Consider the following 26,568-nt stretch of genomic DNA (forward strand, 5'->3'; position numbering starts at 1 on the left):
TCATTAAGGAATTGAATTTTTATCAATTTATTAATTAAACTTAGGCGAAAATTTTTATAAATGTAATCATAAAAATCAGAACAAGTTTTAAGCAAGTTTTAACCAAATAGTTTTGAGCATTTTTTTTCTTTTTTTCCAACAGGCTGTAAAATCGAAGGTGGATTAGCTAAATAAACCAATCAAATCGTATATAAACTTTTTCAAATGGAAATAAGATATTAATTTTCATGTTGGAATGATCAGCTGGAAAAAGTTTGAGCTTGTAACAAAAATGACACCAAATTAAAGCTTTTTTTTCTTTGTTTTTTTCTACTCACAGAAATTTAATTGAAGATTTATTTTTATGCTTTAGTCTACCAAAGTATACTTAAGAACTTTAATCTGTCCAGTTCAATCCTTTAATTTATCCAGTTCAAAACAAGTAAGATAAGCCGCCATATACAAACAACTCAGGTAATACAGCTAAAGTGCGTTTCAAGGAAGCTATCTTCCGTGGAAATCTTTTAAAGGTTTTCGAGGAAAATCTGATAAAGGATATAAGATTTTACTTATATATTTTTTTTTCATACTGAGCATTAATGTAGTGAGGACGTAAAAGCAAACTTAAATGCTCTTGTTGCGTTAGCAATACAGAAAGTATTCAGTTTCAATAAAAAGTGTGATGAGTTCAGCAAAGTTAATGAAAAATCAGTTAAACTAATCACTTTCAAAACAAGAAAGAGATCAAATCAGAGCAAACAAATTCTTAAGGAATGTTTAAATTCATTCAAAGAGCTTTGAGAGCTATATCATAGTTTATACTAGTTCTGCTTAGACATAAAAGCTGCAATCAAAGAACACTATGAAGTTCCAATGAATTACTTATATATGAATTTACATTTCAAATTATTTTTTAACGATGTATTTACTGCTAGGAACAAAAAACAAAAGTGGAGTTAACGGAACCTAGTACTTAGTTTATTTAATAGGAAGATCACCTTACAATCTCGGAAGTGATAATCGAATCCGTTTTAGCAAAGTATACACAAAGTACATACTATCTAAACTGAATAAAGCTGTTACTATAATCCAATCCGGTTAATCTTCCATCTTAAAGCCTTAGATCTTGAAAAATATTCGTTTAGTTATCGTTCTCTTATTTTATACCCCTTTTGGCCTGCTGTTGCCTCCACTTGGATATGTTGAAAACGCCTATGGTCAGATTCAAATCATGTCAGATGAATTTATAATGCTGATTTCGTAAGAAACATACGTTTTAATTTTAACTAAGTTTCTAACTGACCCAGATAGCAAGCCAAGATTGGTCCATTGTAAGTTTTAAAAAAAGCGAATTCATTCCGTTAAGCCAACATTTACGAATTTTTTTTTTTCGTTTTGTTCAAACTTCAGAAACAAAAAAAGAGCTTTATTAGGACAAAACATTTTGATTAAATTTTGGAAGCAAATATTGAAGGAGTTATTTTATACGTTTACAAATAAGTTAATTACAATAAAAATTTAAAGAGTTTAGCTAAAAATGACTAATATCATTTTTATAACTATGTTTATTTAGCTGTTTAACACTTGTAATACAAATAATTATTTTTTTGATAAAAACAAACAAATATTTTAACTTTATTTTATTAAAACTAATTTGACTTTTTTGACTCAAAGTATTTTATTTTGAAGTTGAAAGTTTTGCTTTTTTTGTTAAACATTCCTTCCCAAAGTCTTCTGAGTGTTTTTTACAATAATTGTTTAAAAAAATGTTTGCCAAAATGCAGCAAACTTTTTAACAATGTCAACTAATCCTCTCTTGCACAGCAGTAGTAAAACTTTGTACACAAGTGTCACTTCAAATATAAAAAAATAATAGATAACAAAGTAGACTAAATTGTCAGAAACAAGTACAAACAAGTACAAACAAGTTGTCTTAGTCTTCCCCTGTTCAAAGGACTGATCAAAGTTCTTTATTTTTAAAACATATCAAACGTGTCTGTTTCTTCTAGAGTTAAATGTAATTCTGAAAGTTTGTAAACAACAAAACCTCCAATATATAAAAGCCCTTGTTTGCATTCATTTGGCAACTGATCCTCACAATTTTCACATATTGACATATCAAACTCTGCATTAAGTTTACAGTTATCACAGTTGTGGTGAGCAGAAGGAAATATTGTAAAACCTGCTTGCTCGTCTAGCAACATTCCAGTTTTGTCGATTCTAAATTTGTGAATAACATTTTGCACAGTTTTCAGATATGTGCCATCTGACTCTTGCCGATATTTCCCAAACTGTTTTTCTAGTGCATCTGATTGCATATGTCCTAAAAATTCATAAGATACACCGCAATTCAACAAATACTTAGACAGCTTGCTAATCTTTTAGAAGTTTTTTGCAAAGCACCCGCAGAATCAATTGTTGATTTTTTCTCTCTAAGTTTTGAATTTAGGCATTTCAAACTTTCAGCAAAATAAGAAATATAGTTCTCTAAAAAATCTATTTGCCAACCATTGACTTAAGTAATAGGGTTTCTTTGAATATCATTTAATCTAATATCTAGACCTTTTGCTTTACTGTTCACAATAAGCCACTACTTGACAACTGTTTCAATAAAAAGTGCTGTATCTTCAGCTTCAGGAAATTTTACACGCAATGCTGCAACTTTTTCATCACAAAAAACCTTGAGAACTAATCCAACATTTTGTCGTTCAATTGGTTTTTGACTCAGCTTTTTGTGTTAACGGTAACAACTTATAAATAATATATTCGATAATCTATTCCATTATCTGCAGCATGAAGTTGAGTTATAAATTTCCATTCTGCAAGTCGCACAGTATTTTCTGAAACAGTTTTAGCACTAATGCTCTTAAAGAGCCTGAAGCTCTTTAAGAGCATTAGTGCTAAAACTGTTTCAGAAAACAGTTTTAGCACTAATGCTCCTTTGTCTTTTTGGTCATTCACGATTTGTTATAAAAGTTTTTCCAGTTCGTAAAGTTGCAACAAATTTTCAAACAAGCGTGTTCATCTTTAAAATATATCATCTTTAAAAATTCAGTGTCTTCAAGTTTATTGATTTTGTTTGTCATTCGTTGTAACTCTCGTACTCTTGGCAAAACAAGGATCTATACGAGATCAAAATATACTGAAAGAGATTTTGAGTAAAGACACAATGCATAATAAATGTCTTCTAAAGAAAATGATGCATTGTTTGTTTTATTTAATAAAGCTACTTGTTGCCTAATAAAACTTGCTCGCTTAGAATCTGCTTCATTATTAATAACATAACTAACAGCATTCTACAGTTGAGAATAATATTTCATATAGTTGCTTTGTTTAAAAAAGGCATAACTAATAGCATTCTCCAGTTGAAAATAATATATTAAATAATTCGTTTAATTTGCAAAAGTTGGATATATCCCTTAAAATAAATATCTCCAAAATCTTTTAAAGTTATATACAGTATCGGACAAAACATGGTGGACAAACTCAAATTTAGAACAAAAGTTGATCAAAAACTAAAAAAAACTAGTAAAACAATTGAACATATTATTTTTTATTTAGTTTATTATGTTGTTAACAAAACTTAAAACTTTTGAATCATACTAAAAATCGCTAAAAAAGTTTTAAAACATGTTTTTCCTAACAAACTACATTTTTCTTTGGACAAAACAAGGTGGACATTCAAAAAATCGACTGAAAATTCAAAAAAATACAAAAATTAACTTATTATTTTTCAAAAACCTTCAAAAGTTAACTTAATATTTGGTAGGACCTCCTTTACTTTTAATTACTGCATTCATTCTTCGAGGCAAAGACGCAATTAATGAGTCAACAATTCTCATATCAACCTCTCGCCAGGCCTTCTCGATTTGTTCAAATAATTCCTCACTGGTCTTCACATTTGCACGCTCAATCTTATTGTCAATTTTTTCCCACATATTTTCTATGGGATTCAAGTCAGGGCTTTGTGCAGGCCACTCCATTTTGGTGATATTCTTGTCCTTGAACCATTGTTTTACAATTTTTGAGGTATGTTTGGGATCATCGTCCTGTTGAAAAATCACTTTAGGGGCATCTCCCATTCAGCATGTGGTAACATAACATCTTCCATTATATCTTTGTAAACAAAGCGGTCCATAATTCCATTAATTTTGTGTATAGGACCAGTTCCTAGTGCTGAGAAACATCTCATAGCAGACGTTCCATGCTTAACACTCTTCTTGGTATATTTAGTATTGAATCTGGTGTTCTTTGGTCTCCAGACTCGCTTCTTGCCGTCGCTTCCAAAAAGGTTATATTTTGATTCATCACTAAAAAGTATGTTTTTCCACTGGTCTACAGTCCAATTTTGGTGTGCTTTGGCAAACGCAAGTCTTAGCTTTCTATTTTTAAAGGAAGTTAGCGGTTTCTTGGCAGGCATTCGAGAAAATAATTTTGCTTCGTTAGCTCTTTGTCGCACAGTGCGATTACAGAGATTTGTAGTTCAAGATTTTCGGTTAATTTTGTGGATGACAAAAATGGATCTTTTTTAAGCTCTTTAACAATTATTCGATCTAGTCTTTGTGATGTTTTTCTTGGACGTCCGCCCCGATGGTTTGTTTTATAGCAGTCACGAGATCCAAATGATTTGACAGTTTTGCTTACAGTCGATTTAGCTATATTATATTTTCTACAAATTTGAGCTTGACGTTTTCCGCATTTAAAATCTTTAACAATATTTTCACGTAAAGCACTTCCTAATTTGTCGTAAGCCATTTTAAGTTGCAATTTACCCCATATATCACGAGTTAAATCTATTATTAGTTTAATTGAAAAAATAATTGGCCAGACGTTCCAAAACCTATTTTATTATTTTAGAGTAATGTTATGATAAAAGTGAAAACAAAAGAATGCGGTAAATTGAATAAAGACAATGAAATCTTATAAAAAAAAGCTTCGTTTTGATTTGTCCACCTTGTTTTGTCCAAGGAAAAATGTAGTTTGTTGAGAAAAATGTGTTATAAATTTTTTTTGTGATTCTTAGTATGATTCAAACGTTTTAAATTTTGTTAAGAACATAATGAACTATTTAAAAATTAATATGTACAATTGTTTTACTAGTTCTTTTTAGAATTTGATCAACTTTTGTTCTAAATTTGAGTTTGTCCACCATGTTTTGTCCGATACTGTATATTGAAAACTTAGATACTGGCCCACAATGTTCTTATAATAATAAAGATATATTTTTTTCTTTTTCAACAAAATAAAATTTTTTTTTCACAGTTATTTATCATTGACATCAAATTTTTTACAATTGAATTAAATTGAATGGCGTCCATTTTTTTGAAGTTTTTGAACTCATCAGGTAAACTATCTCTTTTAGTGCGCATTAACCCAGTCACATCTCATTTTCTTGACACTAGTCGAATACAAGACACTGGTATACCTTTAAAGACTGATGGAGGATGCACTGGAACAAAACTATCACTTTTGACTTTTTTTAATTTTGCATCTTTAGGCCAGTGCTGACCAAAAACTCGTTTATAATCTGTAAACACAAAGTTTGCATTTGGAAGTTTTTTAATCCATAGTTCGCGATTCTCGGATTTAAAGGGAAGTCTATACATTGTGACATAAGCATTATCTTTTATTTTTGATTTGTAATTTTACCAAGAATATTCTAAGAGGAGAGCAAGCGCACACCACTCAACCTCCTCATCGTTTTCCTGGTTCTTTAGGCATTTTGCCGCCAACAGTCTCATCTCTTCGCATTTAAAACACCAGACATTCTTCTCGGGGCCTGCGCAATTCCTCGGGAAGTGATTTAACCGTCGACAACAATAGCATACAAAGAACATAGATATCCTCGGTTTCAACTTTCCGGCGGGTATTCAACGCATTCCACAACTTCATTTTAAAGCGCCCTTACTTTAGCTAAATCACGTCAATTGTCTCTTTTGCAGCCCTAAACTTTGAGAAAACTGCTTCTGGCAATCAAAGAACAGTTCCCAGTCGCACTGTCTTGTCTGGAAACCTCGCCAAATAAGTCAAGCGTTTCGATCTGCCGAAAACTTCTATCGTTTCTCACCGCTCATCTTCCACCTAATAAACAACTCGTTTGCTGAGTAAGCATCCAAATAAAAAGCTTGCGATAAATCATCTCAACTTTCTTCGCATCTTTTTTTTCTTTCACTCCAAAACCATCGTAGACTACGTGAGTATCGCATTTCAGCAAGACAAGAAACAGCGCTGCCAACTCGACGTCTTGCATCTCGGCAATCACCTTGGTTCGCATCAATCAAGTTTCGGGATATGACGAACCGTAGTAATTTTCGAACATGTTCAAACATTTCAAAAATGACTCAATTACTGCCCGGTTACAGTTACGGACAAACTATTTTTAGGTATAATTCTATATTAAATGAAGAAAACCTAATACTGTTATATATATTTTTGTAGCTCTCGACAAGCTCTATCTAAGTGTACCATCAAACATTTACTACACTAAGTAGATGTCTCTTTTGGTAAGAAAAACTAAAATGATTGTAGGAAAAAGTATCCGGACAGTTACTTTCTGCTAATTTTTGGTCAATACTTTCAATAAAGTTCATGATATATGATCTTATAAGTATCCTAGTAGCTTGAGATAATATAAGTAAAAATGATAAAAACCGTTACCATGGTGAAAGTAATGAACTGACAGAAGTTGCTAGGAAAGTGATTGAAGTGTTCTCAAAAGAAGGCCAAACGGTTCGAGATATAGAGGAACACCTTGGTATGCCCTAATCAACTGTGCAAGATACTCTGGGGAGAATTAAAAAGCATGGAGTACTCAAAAGTTTGCCAAGATCTGGACGAAAACGAAAAACAACTCCAAGGATTGATCGAAAAATCCTCACTTTGGTTGAGAGTTCTGTAAGATCAAATGCTACAAATATTGCGAATCGACTCAGAGAACTCGAATTAGTCAATATTAGTCCTCGAATTGTTAGAAACAGGCTGCATGAGTAAGATTTACATGGTAGAGCACTTGCCAAAAACCCGTTACTTACCAAACGACATATTGCAAAGAGGGTTGCGTTTGCAAAGAAGTATCAAAAGTGGACCGTTGATGATTGGAAGAAGGTAAAATGGTCAGGCGAAACGAAAATATGCCTTAATGGTTCCGATGGTAGGCGTTGGACATGGAGAAGACCAGGTGAATTAATGCAACTAAACCATGTTAAACAGACAATAAAGCATGCCAAGTATGTCATGGCCTGGGGATGCTTCAGTTGGAATAGTGTGGAGCGTACTCATGTTAAAGAGGATACATTGACTTCCAATAAGTATGTTAGAATACTTTCAAATCATGCTACCATCTGATCGAGAGTTATTCGATGGAGAATTCTTATTCTAGCAAGATGGTGATTCAAAGCATACGGCAAAAAATACCGAAAGCCTGGCTCCAAAGCAAAAATATCGAGGTGTAAGATTGGCCAGCACTTTGTCCAGACTTGAATCCTATGGAAAACATATGGAAAGTAGTCAAGGAAGAAATTGGTAAGCTCATTTTGACGAAAAAAGACGAGATCGAGAAAGCACTCAGAAAATGCTGGAATTCTATAGATGTAACGAGGTGTAAGAGTCTGGTTGAGCTGATGCCTAACGGAATTGACGAAGTATTAACTAATAAAGGAGGATGGATTAAATATTAAAGAAATAAATAACGAAATGAATAAAAAAATTTTTTGTCCGGATACTTTTTTCCACAGTCATTTTAGTTTTTCTAACCAAAAGAGACATCTACCAAGTGTAGTAAATGTTTGATGGTACATTTAGATAGAGCTTGTCGAGAGCTACAAAAATATATATAATAGTATGAGGTTTCCTTCATTTAACATAGAATTATACCTAAAAATAGTTTGTCCGGATACTTTTTTCCTTAACTGTAGCATGTAGTTTTTTCACAGATTATAAAACATCCTTACAGTGAAACTTCTTTACTCATAAAAGCATTGCTTTAAAAAAGTTTCCTATCCAATTTATACTTAATAAAAATACCTCAAATGAGATCATAAAAAAACTGCTCAAACTATATTTCAAAGTTTTCAAGGAAACTAAGTAACTTCCCAGTAAACATCGAAAAGTAGTTGGCCCGATCCTAATAACCAACTATTAGCTACAGCTGGGCCAACAGTCGGCTATTTAGTTGATACCGTGAAAAAAACGTAACGCTTTTACCAACACTTAGTTAACTGTTTTTAAATTATTGGTTGCCATTAACGGCCCAACAGTAATAAAACAGTTTGCTAACAGTTGGTACCATTACCGGCCCAGCGATATGATTTTTTTTCGCGATTTTTTAAACTCACTTTTGCGCTTTAATTGAAAGTGCAAAAGTTATAAATAATGTTTTGAATATTGCTTAATGACAAAGTATAACTTTGCTTTTTAATATTTATTTTTCTTTTTAATAGTGATTGTTTGTATATCAGATTTTACCAGTCAAACAGTACTACTGTCCACACAAAATATTGTATTATTTATAGATAATTTAGTTGAATACACAAAATGAACAAATTTTTTATCATTACACTTTTATTTCCAGACCATTAAAGAAAAATATTTATAAATAAAAAACTAAAAATATTCTATTATTGTAGTTAATATTATTAAAGGTTTGAAATTAATATTGGCAGCTTTAATTAAAAACAAATAAGCTCAAGTCACCAAGGAAGAATATAATATCTTACAAATTCACAACTAATGACAACACTGGTAATTGTCATAAGTACTAACATATTATATTCTTTCTTAGTGTTGTAAACATATTTTTGTAAATATAATAATACCGTTGACTTTAATAGACTAAAAATTTACATAACTAGTAATACTTACATAGTAAGCACTTTAACACAAAATGATAACATCGCAACTTAATCTTGCCCATTCCAGTAGCTATCGTCTTACTTGAAGATCCGTTTAGATTACATAAAACGCTAAAATTTTTGAAAAACATGGCTCCTAACACACGTCGTACGTATTTTGGACGTTCAACTTTACCGCCAATAGAACACAGATATTTGACCTAAAAACAAATAATGTTACATATTACAACTTTTTTTATTTAAATTGTTTTTTCTAAGGTAAATGAAAATGTAATACGGTATAATATAACTAAGATACTATTAAATTACCTTTGATAAATTACAATTATAATACTTATAAAAAAACTTATTTTTGATCTTATAAAATAATAGTTAGTAGTTTAAACACAACCTGTAGACTGGTAGAAACATTATAATATAAAAAATAGTTTCAAGTTAACAAAGAGCCATCTCAGATTTTATCTGTAGCATAAGGTTAAGCCTCTCCAAATCTTCCTTACTTTCCATTGGAAGGCCAGGGGGAACAACAATGTCTTCATTATCCAAAACGCTTTGAAATTTTAAAAACTTATATTTTTGCTCTAGTTCTGTTAATCTTAACTCCAAAGCTGCTAACTTCTCTATAAACATACATAAATAATTAAATAGTATTTAATTGCATTTAAATCTTCTTGGAAAATTGGTTTCAAAAACACAATCTAGTTATTAAATTGAAGACATACATGGATGAAGGTGTTATGGAACTCAAATATTAGGAGTTAAAGTTTTAAACATTAATGTTATTTATCCCTGTAGGTGAATTAATTGCTGTGAAAATGGTATTCTAGCACATTTTTGTGCTGTGTTATTAAAGTCACGGGAAAGAGCGTTACTTAAATCCTTTATCTGCATAAAAATGTAGAAATGTGTATTTTTGTAACATGAAATATGTATTTTTTTAAAGCCTTCATCCATTTTTGGCAATTAAAACACAATTTTTTTTTTTTTACAAAACATATAAATAGTTTTCTTTTGTCAATATGTCAGCATCATAATCAATGTATGTATGCGTACCACATATGCAATGTATAACAAGTAGTAAAACATATAAAAACAACAAACCAATAGTTTAACCAAAACGTTAGTTTTGTGATCCCCAAAATTTTGAACAGTTTTCCCATAAATTTTAGAAGTCAATGTCCCTTTTAATAAAATTCTATAATTATATGCATTATATGAATATATATACATACACACACATATATATATACACATATATACACATATATATACATACATATATATATATATGTATGTATATATATGTGTATACATACATACATACATACATACATACATACATACATACATACATACATACATACATACATACATACATACATACATACATACATACATACATACATACATACATACATACATACATACATACATACATACATACATACATACATACATACATACATACATACATACATACATACATACATACATACATACATACATACATACATACATACATACATACATACATACATACATACATACATACATACATACATACATACATACATACATACATACATACATACATACATACATACATACATACATACATACATACATACATACATACATACATACATACATACATACATACATACATACATACATACATACATACATACATACATACATACATACATACATACATACATACATACATACATACATACATACATACATACATACATACATACATACATACATACATACATACATACATACATACATACATATACAATTTAGCTATATTTTAACATTTAATAATAGTTAAAATAGAGCTAAAATGTCTCATACAAGTACAACAATGGTGTCATCATAAAAACAAACTAAAAACTAAACCAATGTCAAAAATTATAAATGTAAAATATTTGTACTTACCAGCGAGGATAACAAAAATGTTTGAAAGAAAAAATATCATAAAAAGCTTTAAACTAAACTAACTCTATTGAATAGTTTTAATTATTAAATGAATCTATTTGAATAATTTTAATGATTAGTCGCAAGGTCTAAGTAAATATATTCACTTAGTGAATATATTCATTTAGTGAATATATTCACTTAGTGAATATATTCACTTAGTGAATATATTCACTTAGTGAATATATTCACTTAGACCATGCGACTAATTATTAAAATACATTTATAAAACTTCCGGGAAACTTTAACGATTTAAAAACACGGTTAATGGTTGGCACAAAATGCCAACAGTTAGCCAACTATAGCCAATACTGGCCCGTCAGCTGGACCAACTAAACCGTGTTTACTGGGTTTACACTTAACATAACTGCTTCCGCGTAGTACAGCTACATTATTTTTATTACTTTGATGCAATTAATGTGCATTAAAAACAGAAGCTGAGCTAGTTACTAGCATAACTCAAATGAGGGAAAATGTTTTTTATATTTAATCTAAAATAGGGGTGGTAATAGAGTAACGATTAATCGATTAATCGATTAAAAAAAGTTAATCGTTAATCGATTAATTTCTAAACGATTAATCGAATAATTTTAAAAATCATTTTAAATATTTTCATTTTTAAAGCCGTTTTAAAAATCAAAAAAATTTGGCGTTTTTTGGCAAAAAAATTTTATTTCGTACCGGTGTGAAATGTAAATAAATTATATACAGTACAATCTCTCTAATTCCAATATCCATAATTCAAAAACCTCCATAATGCGATTAAATGTTAAGTCTCCGTGAAATGCGCTTAAGAAGAGTCATCATTCTATAATTCGAAAATCTCTCTAATTCGAACTTTTCCCCGTAAAATTCGAATTAGAGACATTGTACTGTATTTTTAGTGCGGAAGTACAAATAGCCTGGTCGCCATTTATGATGTCTAAAAAAAATCGTTCTGAAGTTTGGAATCATTTTTTATCAGAAAATAAAGACAATTCAATATTCAAGTGCAAATATTGTTCAGTTGAACTTAAATTCCATTCATCAACTTTACTAACCAAATTTTGCTAACTTTCGTTTCAAAAACGTCAAAAACTATCCACCCAAGTTCTGCTGCCTACTTTGATAAAATAGGTAACAAAGCGGAAGAGGTATTAGCTCGTTTAACATCTGTAGATCGTATTTCTTTTGCAACTTTGGCCAATAGTAAAGATATTAAAAATGGCTGGAAAGCTCAAGGACTAAAAATTCCTGATGATCAACTAGCTATAAAGGCAATTGTTATGAACTATACAAACTCAATCAAATTAAATATTACTCACAAACTTCAGCAAAAAAAATTAAACGGAGAAAGATTTTCAATTTCTCTTGATGAGTGAACTTCAGGTGGAACTAGAAGATACTTGTGTCTTAATGTACATTGTTCAGACAATAGTCACTATGGTCTTGGAATGATTAGAATAAATGGTTCATTGCCTTCAGAGAAAGCATTTATCATTGTTACTGACCAAGTGAAAGAATTCGGATTGAATTTGACCATTGATATCTTTGGATGTGTCACTGATGGTGCCTCAGTTATGAAGAAAATGGGACGAGAAATGGGGCTTAATCACCAACTTTGCAATTGCCATGGGATTCATCTTGCAGTATGTGATATTCTATATTAGAAAAACAGTTCAGCAATGGAAACAACTCAAGAAGCACTAATCAATGATAAGGATGATGAAAATGAAGAAGCTGAATCTGATCCTGATGATGATGATGATAATAATGAAGAATGCTGGAATGAAAAAAATAATAGTTTTGTTGATGAGGGAATCCAGTTTAATGAGGACTATGGTATTCTTATATCAAAGATTCGTAAAACAGTCAAGATGTTTAGAAAATCAGCACCTAAAAATGATTTTCTTCAAAACATTTGTAAAGCTGATTTATGAAAAGAGCTTAAGCTTATTCTGGATATTAAAACAAAAACAAGATGGAATTCCCTAATCAGTATGTTAAAACGATTCTTGGAATTAAAAATTGTTATTGGAAAAGCTTTTGTGGATATATCCAGAACTGATTTTATTTTAAAAGAAGAAGAAGTAAAACAGATCTCCGATGTTGTTCAGGCTCTTCATATTGTAGAGCTAAGTGTTATAGAATTGGGAAATAGAGACTGTAATCTGATAAAATCTGAAAAAATTATTTTGTTTTTACTGCAAAATCTCAAAGAGCAAAATACTAATATAGGTCAAAATTTATTTACTGTTGTTTCTGAGAGAATTAACGAAAGAAGAAATGGTAATATTGTTGGTTTACTTTGCTATTTAGATCCGGGTGACTATAAGTCAGATTCAGAATCACCAGGTAATCTTTTAAAGTACCCAAACAAAAATGAAATTGCTAAAACAGCAAGAGAAATATATGTACGCCTATTTCTACACGAGGATAACCAAAGGAAAAGTGAGTTAGAAGTAGCATCTGAGTTTAAATCCACTTTTAATATGCAACCAATGAGAAAAAAAACGAAAGCTGAAGAACTAGCCGAAATTCTATTACCTAGAGCGTGGCCTTTTTCCTCTTTTAACTTCATCAATAGGAAGAGCTAAAGGACTAACTTGTAATTCGTCCCCTCAAGAAATTTTGAGTTGTATTAAACGTGAAATGGCAGTACTAGAAAGCACTGGAAAAAGGCCATGCTCTTTAGAAAAGATTTACAACGCTATGCTAAGCCTTCCCCCATCTTCTATAGAAGCAGAAAGAAGTTTTAGTGCTCTGGTTTGTTTATTACTAAGTTACGAACTAGTTTAAATGATGATACTATTAATAACTTATGTTTTTTAAGATCATATCTGACGAAAAAAGAGAAATACCACCTTTATCAATAGCAATATACTTTTTGTAAATCGTAAAAATTCATTTTTAAAAATTAGTCGAAAATTAATCGATTAATCAATTATTTTAGCTGAAATTAATCGTTAATCGATTAATTCAAAATACCGAATAATTTATCACCCCTATTTGTGACAGAAATTGAATTATACGACTATTAAATATAGAAAATGGCAAGATAATGGAAGCAGTAACAAAAATTATTGTTAAATCCTTATTGCTATAATTTAAAAAAAAAAATCTTAAAAAACGTTTAAGAGGTTTTGTAAATTTAAGCGGTGGAAGCAAAATTCTAAAAGCTCTAAGAATAGACGAAAAACATATTTCTTTTAATATCAAATTATCAGATGAATATCAATTAGATGCATATGCTTCTGAAGTGAAATAAGAAAAAAGAAAAGGAACTCGAAAGAGATTTGACCAAACTACCAGTTTCAATAGTCATAGTAGATAACTTACTAATTATATTAAACAACTGAAGGAGTCTCTAACAGAAATCAAAAAACCATGTTATATATCCCAATACGAACATGTTAAAGATCCAATTAAGTGTAAGAACTTACACCTTTAAAAACTATGATATCAAGGAATAAAGAAAACTATCAGAGAATCAAAACGTAAAATGTTTTTAGCACAATGGTGCTTTCAGCGCCATATTAAATATTTTTTTAATTATAAAATTATAATATTCAAATTAAATTAACTATTCCAAAGTAAAAACTAAATTTTCTGAAAGGCATTAACAAAACACGTGAGACGCTCTCAAATCAGTTTGAACTGTGTTTAATTGTCAAAATTATGAAGGAAAATGCGAATCCATCTGATAACAATGATTTTCATGTTTTTTGAAACTCATAACTAAAAATAAATGAAAGCGCATTTGAGAATGGCAAAAGAGTTAAAATGAGTTGTGAAAGTGACAAAATGTCGATTACCTTGTAATATATAAATTGAAGAAGGATTTATAAGTGTATTAGCAGGTGTTGCACCAAGTCTTTTACCAACTTGTGCAAAAACTGTCTTACCTGTTCTTAGAGTTGGTGCTCTATCTGGTCAAGCCACTGCTGGTGTTGAAAATTTACTTGGAAATAGAACACTTGGATAAGGTTTCTATCAGAAAAAGGGTTATAAATGTGCTATTCACAATTTTCAAAGTGATGGAGTAGGTTTATATTTATCTCTATGCAAAGGATGTGAAATGATGGATTGAGATGATGGAAGAAAGATAGTCATACAAGTAAAAGGTATGGACAAGGTTTACTAATAGCAACAAGTTTTGTTTTTAGCTTTATACCTCTATTGGAAATGATCTAAAAAAAATATTTATAGTATAAAATAAGTTTACTCATAAAGTTCTTCAAGAAGCCAAATCAAATTGTGCAAAAAGCTACTATGCAGGCATGACCGGTTTCGTATGAGACATATCTACAAAAAAAAAATTTTTAATTGGTTAATAAAAAGGTAATTATAAAGGCTGAAAAGCATGAATAGAGAAGTACGATTGCAGAAGCCAAGATAATTAATCATATTATTTCAAACCTCAATAATCAATAATTTTGTTTGACAATTGACGTTTGCTATAGTACTAAGTGAGTTGTCAAAGTATAACAGTTGACGGAAGGGATTAAGTCAAATACTCGTACTATATTTGATGAAAATGTAAAAAATGTCGCTCAATAGTAATGGAAGAATTTCGGAAAATAGTTTTCTAAATCTTATGATGATGATTATGCTAATGCTGGTAATGCTACATTTGCAAACAACTCTTTGACCTAGCTTTGTAACCATATAATGTATCAACTAGGAGATGAAGGGTGTGAGACTATAAATCATCATAGTCAATATACAACTATGTTTGCTTTGTATAAGTATACTGATTGATGATGATCCAAACATAACACCATCTTACTTTGTAACAATTCACCTTATATTTGTTGTCCATTTGGTATCTGTGACTAACATTCATGTAAAATGCTACTTTTCACCAAGATAAAAAATTTTCCAACTAATACTAATACATACCTGTCACTAATAAAAGCCTTTACAGTTTTTATTAGTGACAGGTATGTAAAATATAGATTTAATGGTGAGAAAATTAGCTTCATGTGCTAGTGCTTTGCGCAACTATAGGGAGCACTAAAATCAGTTATTTCGTCGAAATATCTGCGCAATTATGCGTAATAGTAAAAGCCCAATTTATTTAGTTTAACAATTTCAATGAATGATACTTTGATAAAAAGAATTGCTATTTACAAGAAAGTGATAAAGCTAGAAGAATTAAGAACAATACTTAGAGATAAACAAATCAAATTTCAAAGGAAAAGCACTTGAAAATTTCATTGAACTTTTTTAAGAAAGGTTTCAAAATATCCGTTACAAATAAAGCTAATATTTCTCTAATTAAAAAAGTCAACGCTAAAAGAACTACGACGTGTTGAAAAGAGTGGTTATACAAAACTAACTGGTTATACAAAACTAAAGGGTTAAGTCACTTTGCGAAGTACTGTGCAGCCCTTAAGAAAAATGTCCGCTATTTCAAATGCAAAGAGATAGATTGAGTAGGATTTCTTCAGGCTCATGAATTTGCTGTTTACGGAAAAACTATGAAAAAAAACACCAAGTAGACAAAATATTAGCACAATTTATGATGAAGTTAAAGCAAAGAAACAAGCAGCTTAGCCATATTCTAAGCAATCTAATATAATTGCTGATAATCAAATAACTCTAAATATGATAAATAAGAAGCATATATGTTAAAAAGCAATATATCTAGGCATTTTTGTTCTCAGTTTTTGAAGGACATAAATGTTTAAGTTTCTTTAATATTTTAAGAAGATTAAATACGGAGAAAAAGCAGAACAATTCAGATTTTTGTATCGATTTAGTTGAGGATAATGAGTTTAAATTTGACAATAAATGATTTGTAGACCATCTTGTGTCACGAGCCATGGCACCTTCAGTGCTAGTGCTTTTTCAAATGGCAGATGGATTAACAGGCTAGTGAAAAGAAAATAGGTTAAAATAAAAGCTATTCTTTGTGATGTGGATGAAAGATGAGCGGCAGATCTTATTGATATGCAAACATTCTCCAAACTTAACGAACGTATAAAATACTTTTCAGCAGGTATTAACGTTTTTTCTAATAACGGCTGCTTAATTCCTCTCAAAAATAAAATTGCAAAGACTGTTGCCAAAGCTTATAAAACATTATTTATTGAAAAAAAGCCTAGTAAAATTTGGATTGGTAAAGGTAAAGAATTTCATATTAAAAGTTTACAAAGTCTAGTGGAGCTACACTTAACAGAAAATGAATAAAAGTTGAGTCTAGTAGAAAGATTGACTTGTACAATGAAAGCAAAAGTAAGGATATATTTTACAACCAATTCAACTCATGCATACATTAACGTTTTGGATGATCTAGTTAAAAACAATACTACTATTCATTCTTTGATAAATGCGACAACTGTTGATACAGGCATTTTGAGAAATGAAAATAAAGTTTGGAAAAGTCAATTCGCAGAAAGCTTTGAACTATAAGAACGAAAACTAAAACCAAATATTTCAGCTGGTGAAAAGTTAGAATGAGCAAGAAAAAGTCCATTTTCAAAAAGGCTGCGTCACTAATTAGACTGAAGAAGTATTCACATTATCTGCAGTGTGAAATACAACCCCAGTTTTAGGTGAGGTTACATTATTGGAGTTGTATTTTACATTCATTCAGCTGGATAAGTAATCAATATTTATTTGACAATCCTCGTAAATTTAAGTTGTAAAAGTTGTGGTTTTTCAAAAGTTTTCAGTTTTTGAATGATAAAATGCACGCTCCTTATTAAAATTTCCATGTTTAAAAAGCATTTTTTAAACTTTTGACAGTTAAGATCAACTGTACAAAATATTAAGAGAGAAGCACTCTAAGCATTCAGTTTTGACTAATTTTTTACATTTTTAATAATAATTAAAAATGTAAAAAATTAGTCAAAACTGATTGAAAAGCTAGATAATTTTTTGTGTTTCGTTAGTTATTTCAGAAACCTAATATTGCAAGAATTTTGTTGTTTAAATGAACTGGTGTTTAATGCATTATTTGCAAAATAAAGTTGCATAAAACTGAATATTAGCAAAAATATCTAACACATAAAGATATCTTATCTATATGGATTTCATAACTATGACCTTTAGTTAAGTGAAGACAAGTAAAAAAATGAAGTGAAAACAAGTAAAAAAATTGAATTAATCAAACCTAGAGATCTTTCCAACCTGGAGAGTTTCTTCATCTTTTTCAAATTATAATGCTTATAAAAACTGAAAGGCTGTTTGAAAACTATTGATTTGATTATGCTTTTAATTTTTTCATTTACAGCTAAATCAAAATATTGATTCTGAGTCTTATAGGAAAACTTCATAAAATGGTCTTAAGAGCGTATTTTCATCAAGTAGACTATGGCTAGTCTGGAAACATAAACTCTACAATAACGATATCTTTTGTAAAGAAAAAGCTGAAAAACTTGCCTCAGCTTCTTTTAACAATAGTTTAAACTTTATGATGTCGAAATTCCGATTTGAACCACATGCAACAAAGCAGACAAGGTTCATAAAAATCAATGAATATTTTTATTGGGATCATTATAAATAGCCACAGCAGTATTGTCTTTTATTGAAAATGTTGAAAATAATTTTATATACATACCAAGTTTTTTAAATTCAAATTTCATTTGATATTAAAAGGTTGCTTTCACTTGTGTCTTTCAATCATTATTTTCACATATGGTACATTATTCTACAAGTTTGTAAAACCTAAAAAACGTAACTGAAAAGTCTATTGTCCTAATGTTTAGTGCAACAATCTCGATGAAGTTAAATCCAACCAAAATTTCTCAACTCTTTATTTAGCTAAACAACTTCTTATAATCATCATTAGATAATCCTCTCACTTAAAAAATATTCCATGAATCTTCTACAAGTTTTTAAGATTTAATCAAAAATAAAGTTAAATAAAATAGGGAATAAAAACTTAGCTGAGTGTAAATTAACTTTTCTATTCTTTCAAAACTGTTTCCCAATTATCTAGAGAGTTTTACTCCTGTGCTAAAATGTAAGAACTGCTCAATCAAAGAATGATTAGCTGAATGGTTAAAGCACATTTTCCGATTTTTTTGAGAAAACAAAAAATTAAGTAATACACTTAAGTGGTGCATATTCATATATTTCTATTTAGATGCAAGTGGCCTACTAAAAGCTTATTACCTAAACACTTACGGGACAAAAAACCGACATCGACAGAGTGAAAGAAAAGATCTCGAACTTCTCTTTAGTAACTTAAAGTTTGCTTCAGTAGAAAAAGCAGACATTACGATTCCTAATGATGACTTTAATGAATGGGAGTACTATTGTCGAAGTCAAAACAGTTACAGAACAATGAAATATGAGGAGGTACTGGGTAAAAACTCAGAGTTGATTATGATTTCAGGACCTAAAGGTGTTGGGAAAACAAACCTTCTGCAAAGTTTGCTTTTTTATTGGTCAAACGGTCTACTTTGGCAAGATTTACATTTTATTTTTTATTTCGAGTTCAAGAAATTGAACGAGCATCTAAATGTTTCAAACATGAAACATCTGGTAAAGAAGTTTTATAAAAACATTCTAAAAGGATATGAAATTTCTTCGTTTAAAGCAACAATGTTTATTATGGATGGATTAGATGAGTTCAATTACTTTGAACATTTAATCGATCCAAAACATTCAAATACGACTCCTATAACAACAACGCTCATGGATGTCTTTCGTTCAAAAACTTGCAGGTGTGTTATTAGTGGGAATATTGCTGTTGCATATAGATTCTGGAGCGCAATTAAAGATTACAAAGATGCCGCAAACATGCAAGTTATGGGTCTTAACGTTAAAGGAACAAAGAGTTTCTTAGAAGATCTACTACCGAGTAAAACTCTGATAACTGACCTGGAGAAGTTATGTAGCTTATCTCGAAATGAGGCGGGTTTATTCTCTGTGTCACTTTATTTAAAAGCAGCCTATTCAACGTTGCTTACTTTAAACATTGAGTCTGTTAAAACCATGACCGAACTACAATTGCTGATTTTCCTACACATCGTGCAACAAGACTGCGAAAAACATGCTCCAATTTCGCGTTTTATACAAACAAATCAGCAGCATTTTTTAAATGTCTGCAAAGTGGCCTTCACGCTTCTAAATACAGGAAAAGTGAATCTTTCGCATAGTGAGCTTGGCCTTATATTAGATGAGAACGGCTTTGAACAACTTGGTCTTGTAAAAAAATCGGTTGTAAGTCATCAATATCATTTTGTCCATATCTTTTTAATGAGGATTTGCGCCTCTTTCCATCTTTTGTTCAACGCTTCTCTTTCTGATATTATTAATAACTTAAGATTGCACTGCTGCTTACCTTTTATTAGCGGTTTTGTACACCGTAACGAGAGGAGCATTTTGAGTTTAATTTGCAAACTAAAGGAACCGTCACACCAACATGTTTTTTGGCTCAGAGACATCTGCGGTAAGACATATTCTTTCTATTATAGGCAAACTTATTTTTGAAATTGGAGCATTTCTTTATGTATATTTTGTCAATTCTTCTAAAATAAAACATTAACGACGGCAGTCACCTTTATGAATAAATTTTTGTGGGACTGTCCTAAAGTTTTGTCAAGGAATGATAACGATGATTAGAATATAAGGTTTTCTCTATTTAAAAAGATTGCTTAACAGTTCGTTTTACATTACCTCTTGGATAAAAAAGTTTTTTTTTTTTTTTATTTAAAATGGAAGGATAGTTGATTTGGGAAGGAATTTAAAATTAAAATAAAAATTTCGGATTACTATTCGGTTTTTGTTCACTCAATATCAAAATAAATTACTTCAAAAAATTCAAAAATCAGGATATATAGAAGGATTTTTTTAAAAACAAAATATTCAAATATGATAATAAAATATCTTGGTTTTTGCAGAATTTTCATTTTATGAAATAATTTACCGTGTTTTAGCTTTAATGTTGCTTTCGCACTGTTATTATTAAAATTTTATTCTCTAAAAATATTGAGAGAAACTATCTTAAACGGTTAGCCTTAAGTAAATTTAGGTTTTCTGAATTGTGTCCAAACTAATTTCAACGTTTTCTGAAAGAGTATAGTTTACTGATCACTATGTGTATAGTCCACCAAATATGAAAACTCCTATTAAGTATTTATGGCATTTATATGATCTTTTCGCGCCATATTTTCGCGCCTTTTTTGTCTTTTATGACCATCTTTAATCCACCATTTTTTCTGCCACTAAATTAATTGCAAAAGACAATCATAGAACAAATTTTGTTTAAAAAAATGTTAAGAATTGGTAAATCACATCCTCAGACTATTTTAGATCATCAAAAGAATAGAGAAAAAGTATGTCTTTTTTATGGTCGCAAATGTCATATGAAAATAAACAGCCAAAGCCATATAATCTCTAAAGTTTAGAGCGTTTTCTCAAATTGTAACATTGCTGATGATCGATGCTCTATTGGATTGTGTCCGAGGTTGGTATACTTAATTATTTTTAACTAAATGAATATATATAAAAAGTATATATGTTATAGACGTAAAGCCATTCACATAACTGAAAAATTGAACACCATGTTGAACTCAAAGAAATAAGATTTGATAAATGAATCAAATCTCATTTTGCTTGGTACTAGCATATCTTTATCTTTTTAAGGTGTAGGGGTATAGTTGAAAGAACAAGTGTTGATCTCAGGCAGAATATTGATTTTGACATTATTTGGTCAAAGATGACACGAAAAGCTAAAACACTGAAACATGAAATGGGTAAAATGTTATTTTATTTGTGTATCTGTTGTAAAAAAATATAAAATTATAATTTTTTATATAATTTCAGGAAACTAAAAACTTACAGCTGTGAAATATGCAAAATCGAATGAACGCAAGGAAGGATACCCTAGAAAAAATCTGGTATAAAGAGTTTTATAATGGCAGCTATTAGTCCGTGGTGTAGTTCTTGTCTGACTAAAGTTAAAAGAGGATTACATCTTAAATGAAATGCAACTACACTCAGGTAGAAAACGTTTTTATAACTTTGATTATTTGACTGTGAAAGATTGTTTACCATGTTCTATAGAAAACAAGTTCGTAAATGTAATTTTTTTTTAAGAAATAACATATCAGCTGCATCCGATATCAAGGTATTAGAAAAACCGCATTAATTTGCGTTACTAAAAGATATGTGAAGAATAATAAATCGAAAATGATAATTTGAATTTAAAAAAACCTTTTTAAGCATTTGAACCTATAGCCTTTTTAACAATGCAAAGTTGTCGAAACCTTTTTCATTCAGTCTACATAGTTTTGTAACTTATTTAGATGTCAAGGAACAAATGGCTTCTCACGTTTTTAATGAAAAACTATGTAGTGAAAGTGGTAACACCATTTTATTGAAGACAGGAGGTAGTAAACTGAAACTATCTATTGGATCTGAGAATACTCCAAAAGCAACCAACTTTACTCACAAAAATCTTCTTTATATTCAGAATTCTCTTTCCTTAAGTAACCATCAAACGATAAAACTTGCTAATATGATAAGGTAAAATCACAATACTAATACAAATTTAATTCTGCATAATTAAATGATGCAATACTTGGAGTAAAACTTATTATATAAAGATTGTTAATTACAGAGTTGTTGAAACAAGAAAAAACGCTGTAGAACTATATAGACTGAATAATATAGACTATATAGACTAATAGACTGAAAGACTGTGTCTCTAATTTGGCCAGTTATCTTCTCCCATTATTTACCGAAGAAAATATTTTATTTGAACTTAAAAACAAAGATAAAACTTTGGAATAAAAAATATTACAGTAGCGTACTGCAATGATGTTACTCTTTTTTTAAACTACTCCTGGATCTTAAACGTGTTGATTCTAAGAAATAGTTCCTAAAAACTGCTGTTGACGGGGGAAGTGGTTTTATCAAATTTTGTTTAAATATAGTTAATCTCAATGAAATTTTTGAAAATTAAGGCAAAGTTGAAGTAGAATACCTTAAAACAAAAGCGGTAACAGCTTGCAGGTCTTTATAGAAAGATGGTCTAAAAAAGATATTTAAAGATTCTTCAGTAAATGCTTTATTTCTTCTTCTGGTTGCTCCAGAAATCCCAGAAAGATATTTAAACATTAAAATATTATTTGAAAAATTAAATCTTGAAAAAGCTGAGAAAATTGTGGTATACGACATAAAACTTAGTCAAATTCTGACAGGTATATCTCCAAGTAGCGGTTCAATTCATCCCTGTTATATATGTAAGTGGGTTAGAAGAGAAAATTGGATAAATGCTCCTTACAGAACTTTCGAGAGCTGTCAAAACAACTATACAAAATTCAAAGAATCTGGTTCAAATCCTAAGTGTGCACAACATTTTAAGAATTGTATAAACCCTGTATTAGTACATGGAAACCCCTCTGAATTTCTTGTAGATAAACTTGTTTTACCGGAGCTTCATATAATGGAAATTTTTCTCGAAAAATTCTTAAAAAGTGGGAAGTCTTTAATGATAAGCTGCCAATTAAACTAAAGTCTTTCGGAGAATGCTTAAGGTTGTAAAATTTAGCTGTTTAGCCTTGCTTAGGATCCGGACTTGATGAAAACTTTCAAACTAATATCGAAAACTTAAAAGCCTGCTATAAAAATTTGATGATGGAACATGGTATTACTTTAACACCAAAATTTCATATCCTGTTCAATCATGTGTCTGAATTCTGTAAGACAAAAAAAAAGGGCCTTAGAGTTTATTTAGTGCAATCAAGAGAAAGTGTTCACTACCTCTTCAAAACTGCCTCGTAGAACCGGTACAAAGTGTCCGCAAATAATTCTAAGTATGGACATAAATTAGTAAGGGTTTTGAGTTCTTATAATGAAAAACATCTTGTTTCTCTTCGGCATGTTGATCTAAATGTTGATATTTTTTAGTGATTCAATTCAAGAAGAAATAGTTTTTTAATTTATATTTATAAATATTTTGATGATTTAAAACATTCCGACTATGTGATTATCCATTCTTAAACTATGTAATATAACACAATACCATCTGCATTATTCATTTCCAATAAATTGTCTGTAACTTTTACAATAAAGTTTTGAATAAAAACATTGCGGACCAAAAAAAGGCGAAAAACACTTGCAAAAAAAGGCGCAAAACAAAACGCGCGAAAACAAGGCGCGAAATAATCTTGAAAATTTTTACCATAATTACTTTATAGGATTTGTATGATTTGGTGAACTAAATACACAGTGATCTGTAAACTGAACTCTTTTAGAAAACGTTGAAATTAATTTGTATACAACTCAGAAAACCTAAATTAAGATAAGGCTAACTGGGCTTATAATTATTATTAAAAATTTAGAAACTTATAGAATGGTTTACTTGGTAAAAAAGATATTTGTTAAAGTTAACTAATTTTCGACGAGAGTAAAAAAAGAAAAAAAAAAGCTTTATATTATCTGTTTTCAACAGCACACAGTGATCGCGAACTCTTCATAGAATGTTTCTTTGAGGCACAGGTTTCAATTGACGAGGAGTTGAAAAAAGCAATAAATAAACATAAAGGATGGTTCAAGGAGGCAGAAGATGAAAATATGGCTGCTCATAATTCAAAACAAAAATATTTTACAGAAAAAGTAATTGAGGCAGGAATCCATTTAAATTGCATAGAAAACCACAAAGATCTTTCATCAATAAAAAAAAATTACATTTCAGATTCCCAGAGATTAAAAGTATCAAACGAAGATAAAAAGGAAACTGATATATCACATTTCAATAACGCAAAAAAACGGTTTTGCGATACAGAAGATATACAAATTGAGGATTTAGGAGTAAAACATCGACATATAGTAACTACTGAAAACTGCACCGCTAAGTGGTTATATAATAAAAAGCAATATTATAATGCTGAAATGCTATTTAGAGATGTAGAAATAATGCAAAAAGAAGTTTTAGGAGAAAAACATGCAGATACAATAAATGCTAAACACTGGATTGCAAGGTGCTTATATCAAAAACGGCAATATGATAATGCTGAAAAGCTAATTAGAGATGTAGAACTTATGCAAAAAGAAGTTTTAGGAGAAAAACATGCAGATACAATAAATGCTAGGTACTGGATTACAAGGTGCCTATATGAAAAACGGCAATGTAATGCTGAAATGCTATTTAGAGATGTAGAAGTTACGCAAAAAGAAGTTTTAGGAGAAAAACATGCAGATACAATATATGCTAAATATTGGATTGCAAGGTGCTTATATGAAAAACAGCAATATGATAATGCTAAAATGCTATTTAGAGATGTAGTAGTTATGCAAAAAGAAGTTTTAGGAGAAAAACATGCAGATACAATAACTTCTCAAAACTGGATTGCAAGGTGCTTATATGAAAAACGGCAATATGATAATGCTGAAACGCTATTTAGAGATGTAGAAATTATGCGAAACGAAGTTTTAGGAGAAAAACATGCAGATACAGTAACTGCTAAACACTGGATTGCAAGGTGTTTATATGAAAAACAGCAATATGATAATGCTGAAAAGCTATTTAGAGATGTAGAAGTTATGCAAAAAGAAGTTTTAGGAGAACAACATGCAGATACGATTACTACAAAAGAGTGGATTAAAAGTTGTTTAAATAAAAAACAACGAGTCCAATATGCTGGAAAATGTTTTCTAATGTAGATTATGTGCAAAATTAAATTGTAAAAGTTAACACTCTGGTGCTTATCTCCTAGGTAGCGATTAAACACTTATTTAAAAAGCTTGGAACATTCCTTTGTAAATGTGTTGGGTAGAGTTTTTTCTTAGAAAAAATCCAATAGGTAATGTCAAATGGTGACTATGTAGTTTTCGACTCTGTGTTGCAGATATGATCCAAATGTTCTACAACGAGTTCGCTTATTTATTTAAATCACAAGTGTTTAAAGCAACTGAACTATAGCATGCATGAGGTTTTCTAGTTTATATTGCTGAAAGATAACTTTTTCTTTTTTGAAATTTATATTTTAAGGAACAGGTTAAAAATGGGATTGGATATTTATCCAAAAAAATTTTGGGTTTTCTTTGGAAAGAGGGTTTAAAGTGAGCGGTGTTGAAATTTATGTTTATACTTTATTGAATATTTATGAACAATTAGTATTCCTATGCCTACTCTTTTTATTAAGTAGAAACTAATTTTATTAGATCTATTTATCTTAATATTCATACAATATCGTTAAGCATATTGAGAGAAACTTTATTGACATTATCGATCTTATAGACTACCATTTAGCAATGGTTAAAGTTTACGGTGAAAAAATATAGAAAATTCATTAAAAGAGTCATTTTTAAACAAATGCCAGGCTAGTAACACATGATTATTTTTAACCATTTGAAAGAAGTGTGCCAGAAACTCATTCATAAGTCTTCTTCAAACCAAATTGAAATATTTAATAAATGATACAAATTCAACTATTTTTAAAACTAAAATACCTATAAAAATTGAAAAAATCATAAAAAAATTTGCAATCAACAATTTGTAAAAATTGAAAAAAAATAATTTTTTTGTCAAAATCAAAACTGAACAACTGATAACAATTTTTGAAAACTAATAGCTTTAACAAATTAGATTAGGGTGGAGTGTAAAATTAATCTTAACTACTTTTCCATGAGCTGAATGAATCTGGGTTGCAAATCCATTTTACTGAAGACTATGTTTAACTTTCTTTCAGATCTTTTATATTCTATAAATATCTTGTTCTGTTTATTAGTAATTCTTTTTTATAAAATGCTCCAATTATTTCTTCTTCATTATAATTTTCAATCATAAATGTGACTGGAATTGTTTTTTAGCCTG

The 26,568-nt window shown here is 29.9% G+C and overlaps 1 protein-coding gene and 2 pseudogenes across 1 annotated transcript; 1 reads left to right on the forward strand and 2 right to left on the reverse strand.

Annotated features, from left to right (window-relative positions):
* Nucleotides 1–1,955: 1,955 nt before the first annotated feature.
* On the reverse strand, nt 1,956–2,925 carry LOC149893679 (uncharacterized; annotated as a pseudogene).
* On the reverse strand, nt 2,925–5,859 carry LOC149893680 (uncharacterized; annotated as a pseudogene).
* Nucleotides 5,860–13,442: 7,583 nt separating this feature from the next.
* Nucleotides 13,443–21,596, forward strand: LOC149893681 (uncharacterized). Its single transcript, XM_090072703.1, has 3 exons — nt 13,443–13,542; nt 18,886–19,967; nt 21,573–21,596. Exons 1-3 carry the CDS (start codon nt 13,443–13,445, stop codon nt 21,594–21,596), a joined length of 1,206 nt encoding a protein of 401 aa, XP_089928829.1.
* Nucleotides 21,597–26,568: the final 4,972 nt, after the last annotated feature.

Source organism: Hydra viridissima, unplaced genomic scaffold, assembly GCF_058129835.1.
Source record: "Hydra viridissima isolate aposymbiotic clone 2 unplaced genomic scaffold, HvirCarnegie_v1 scaffold_1, whole genome shotgun sequence".
NCBI classification, from domain to species: domain Eukaryota; kingdom Metazoa; phylum Cnidaria; class Hydrozoa; order Anthoathecata; family Hydridae; genus Hydra; species Hydra viridissima.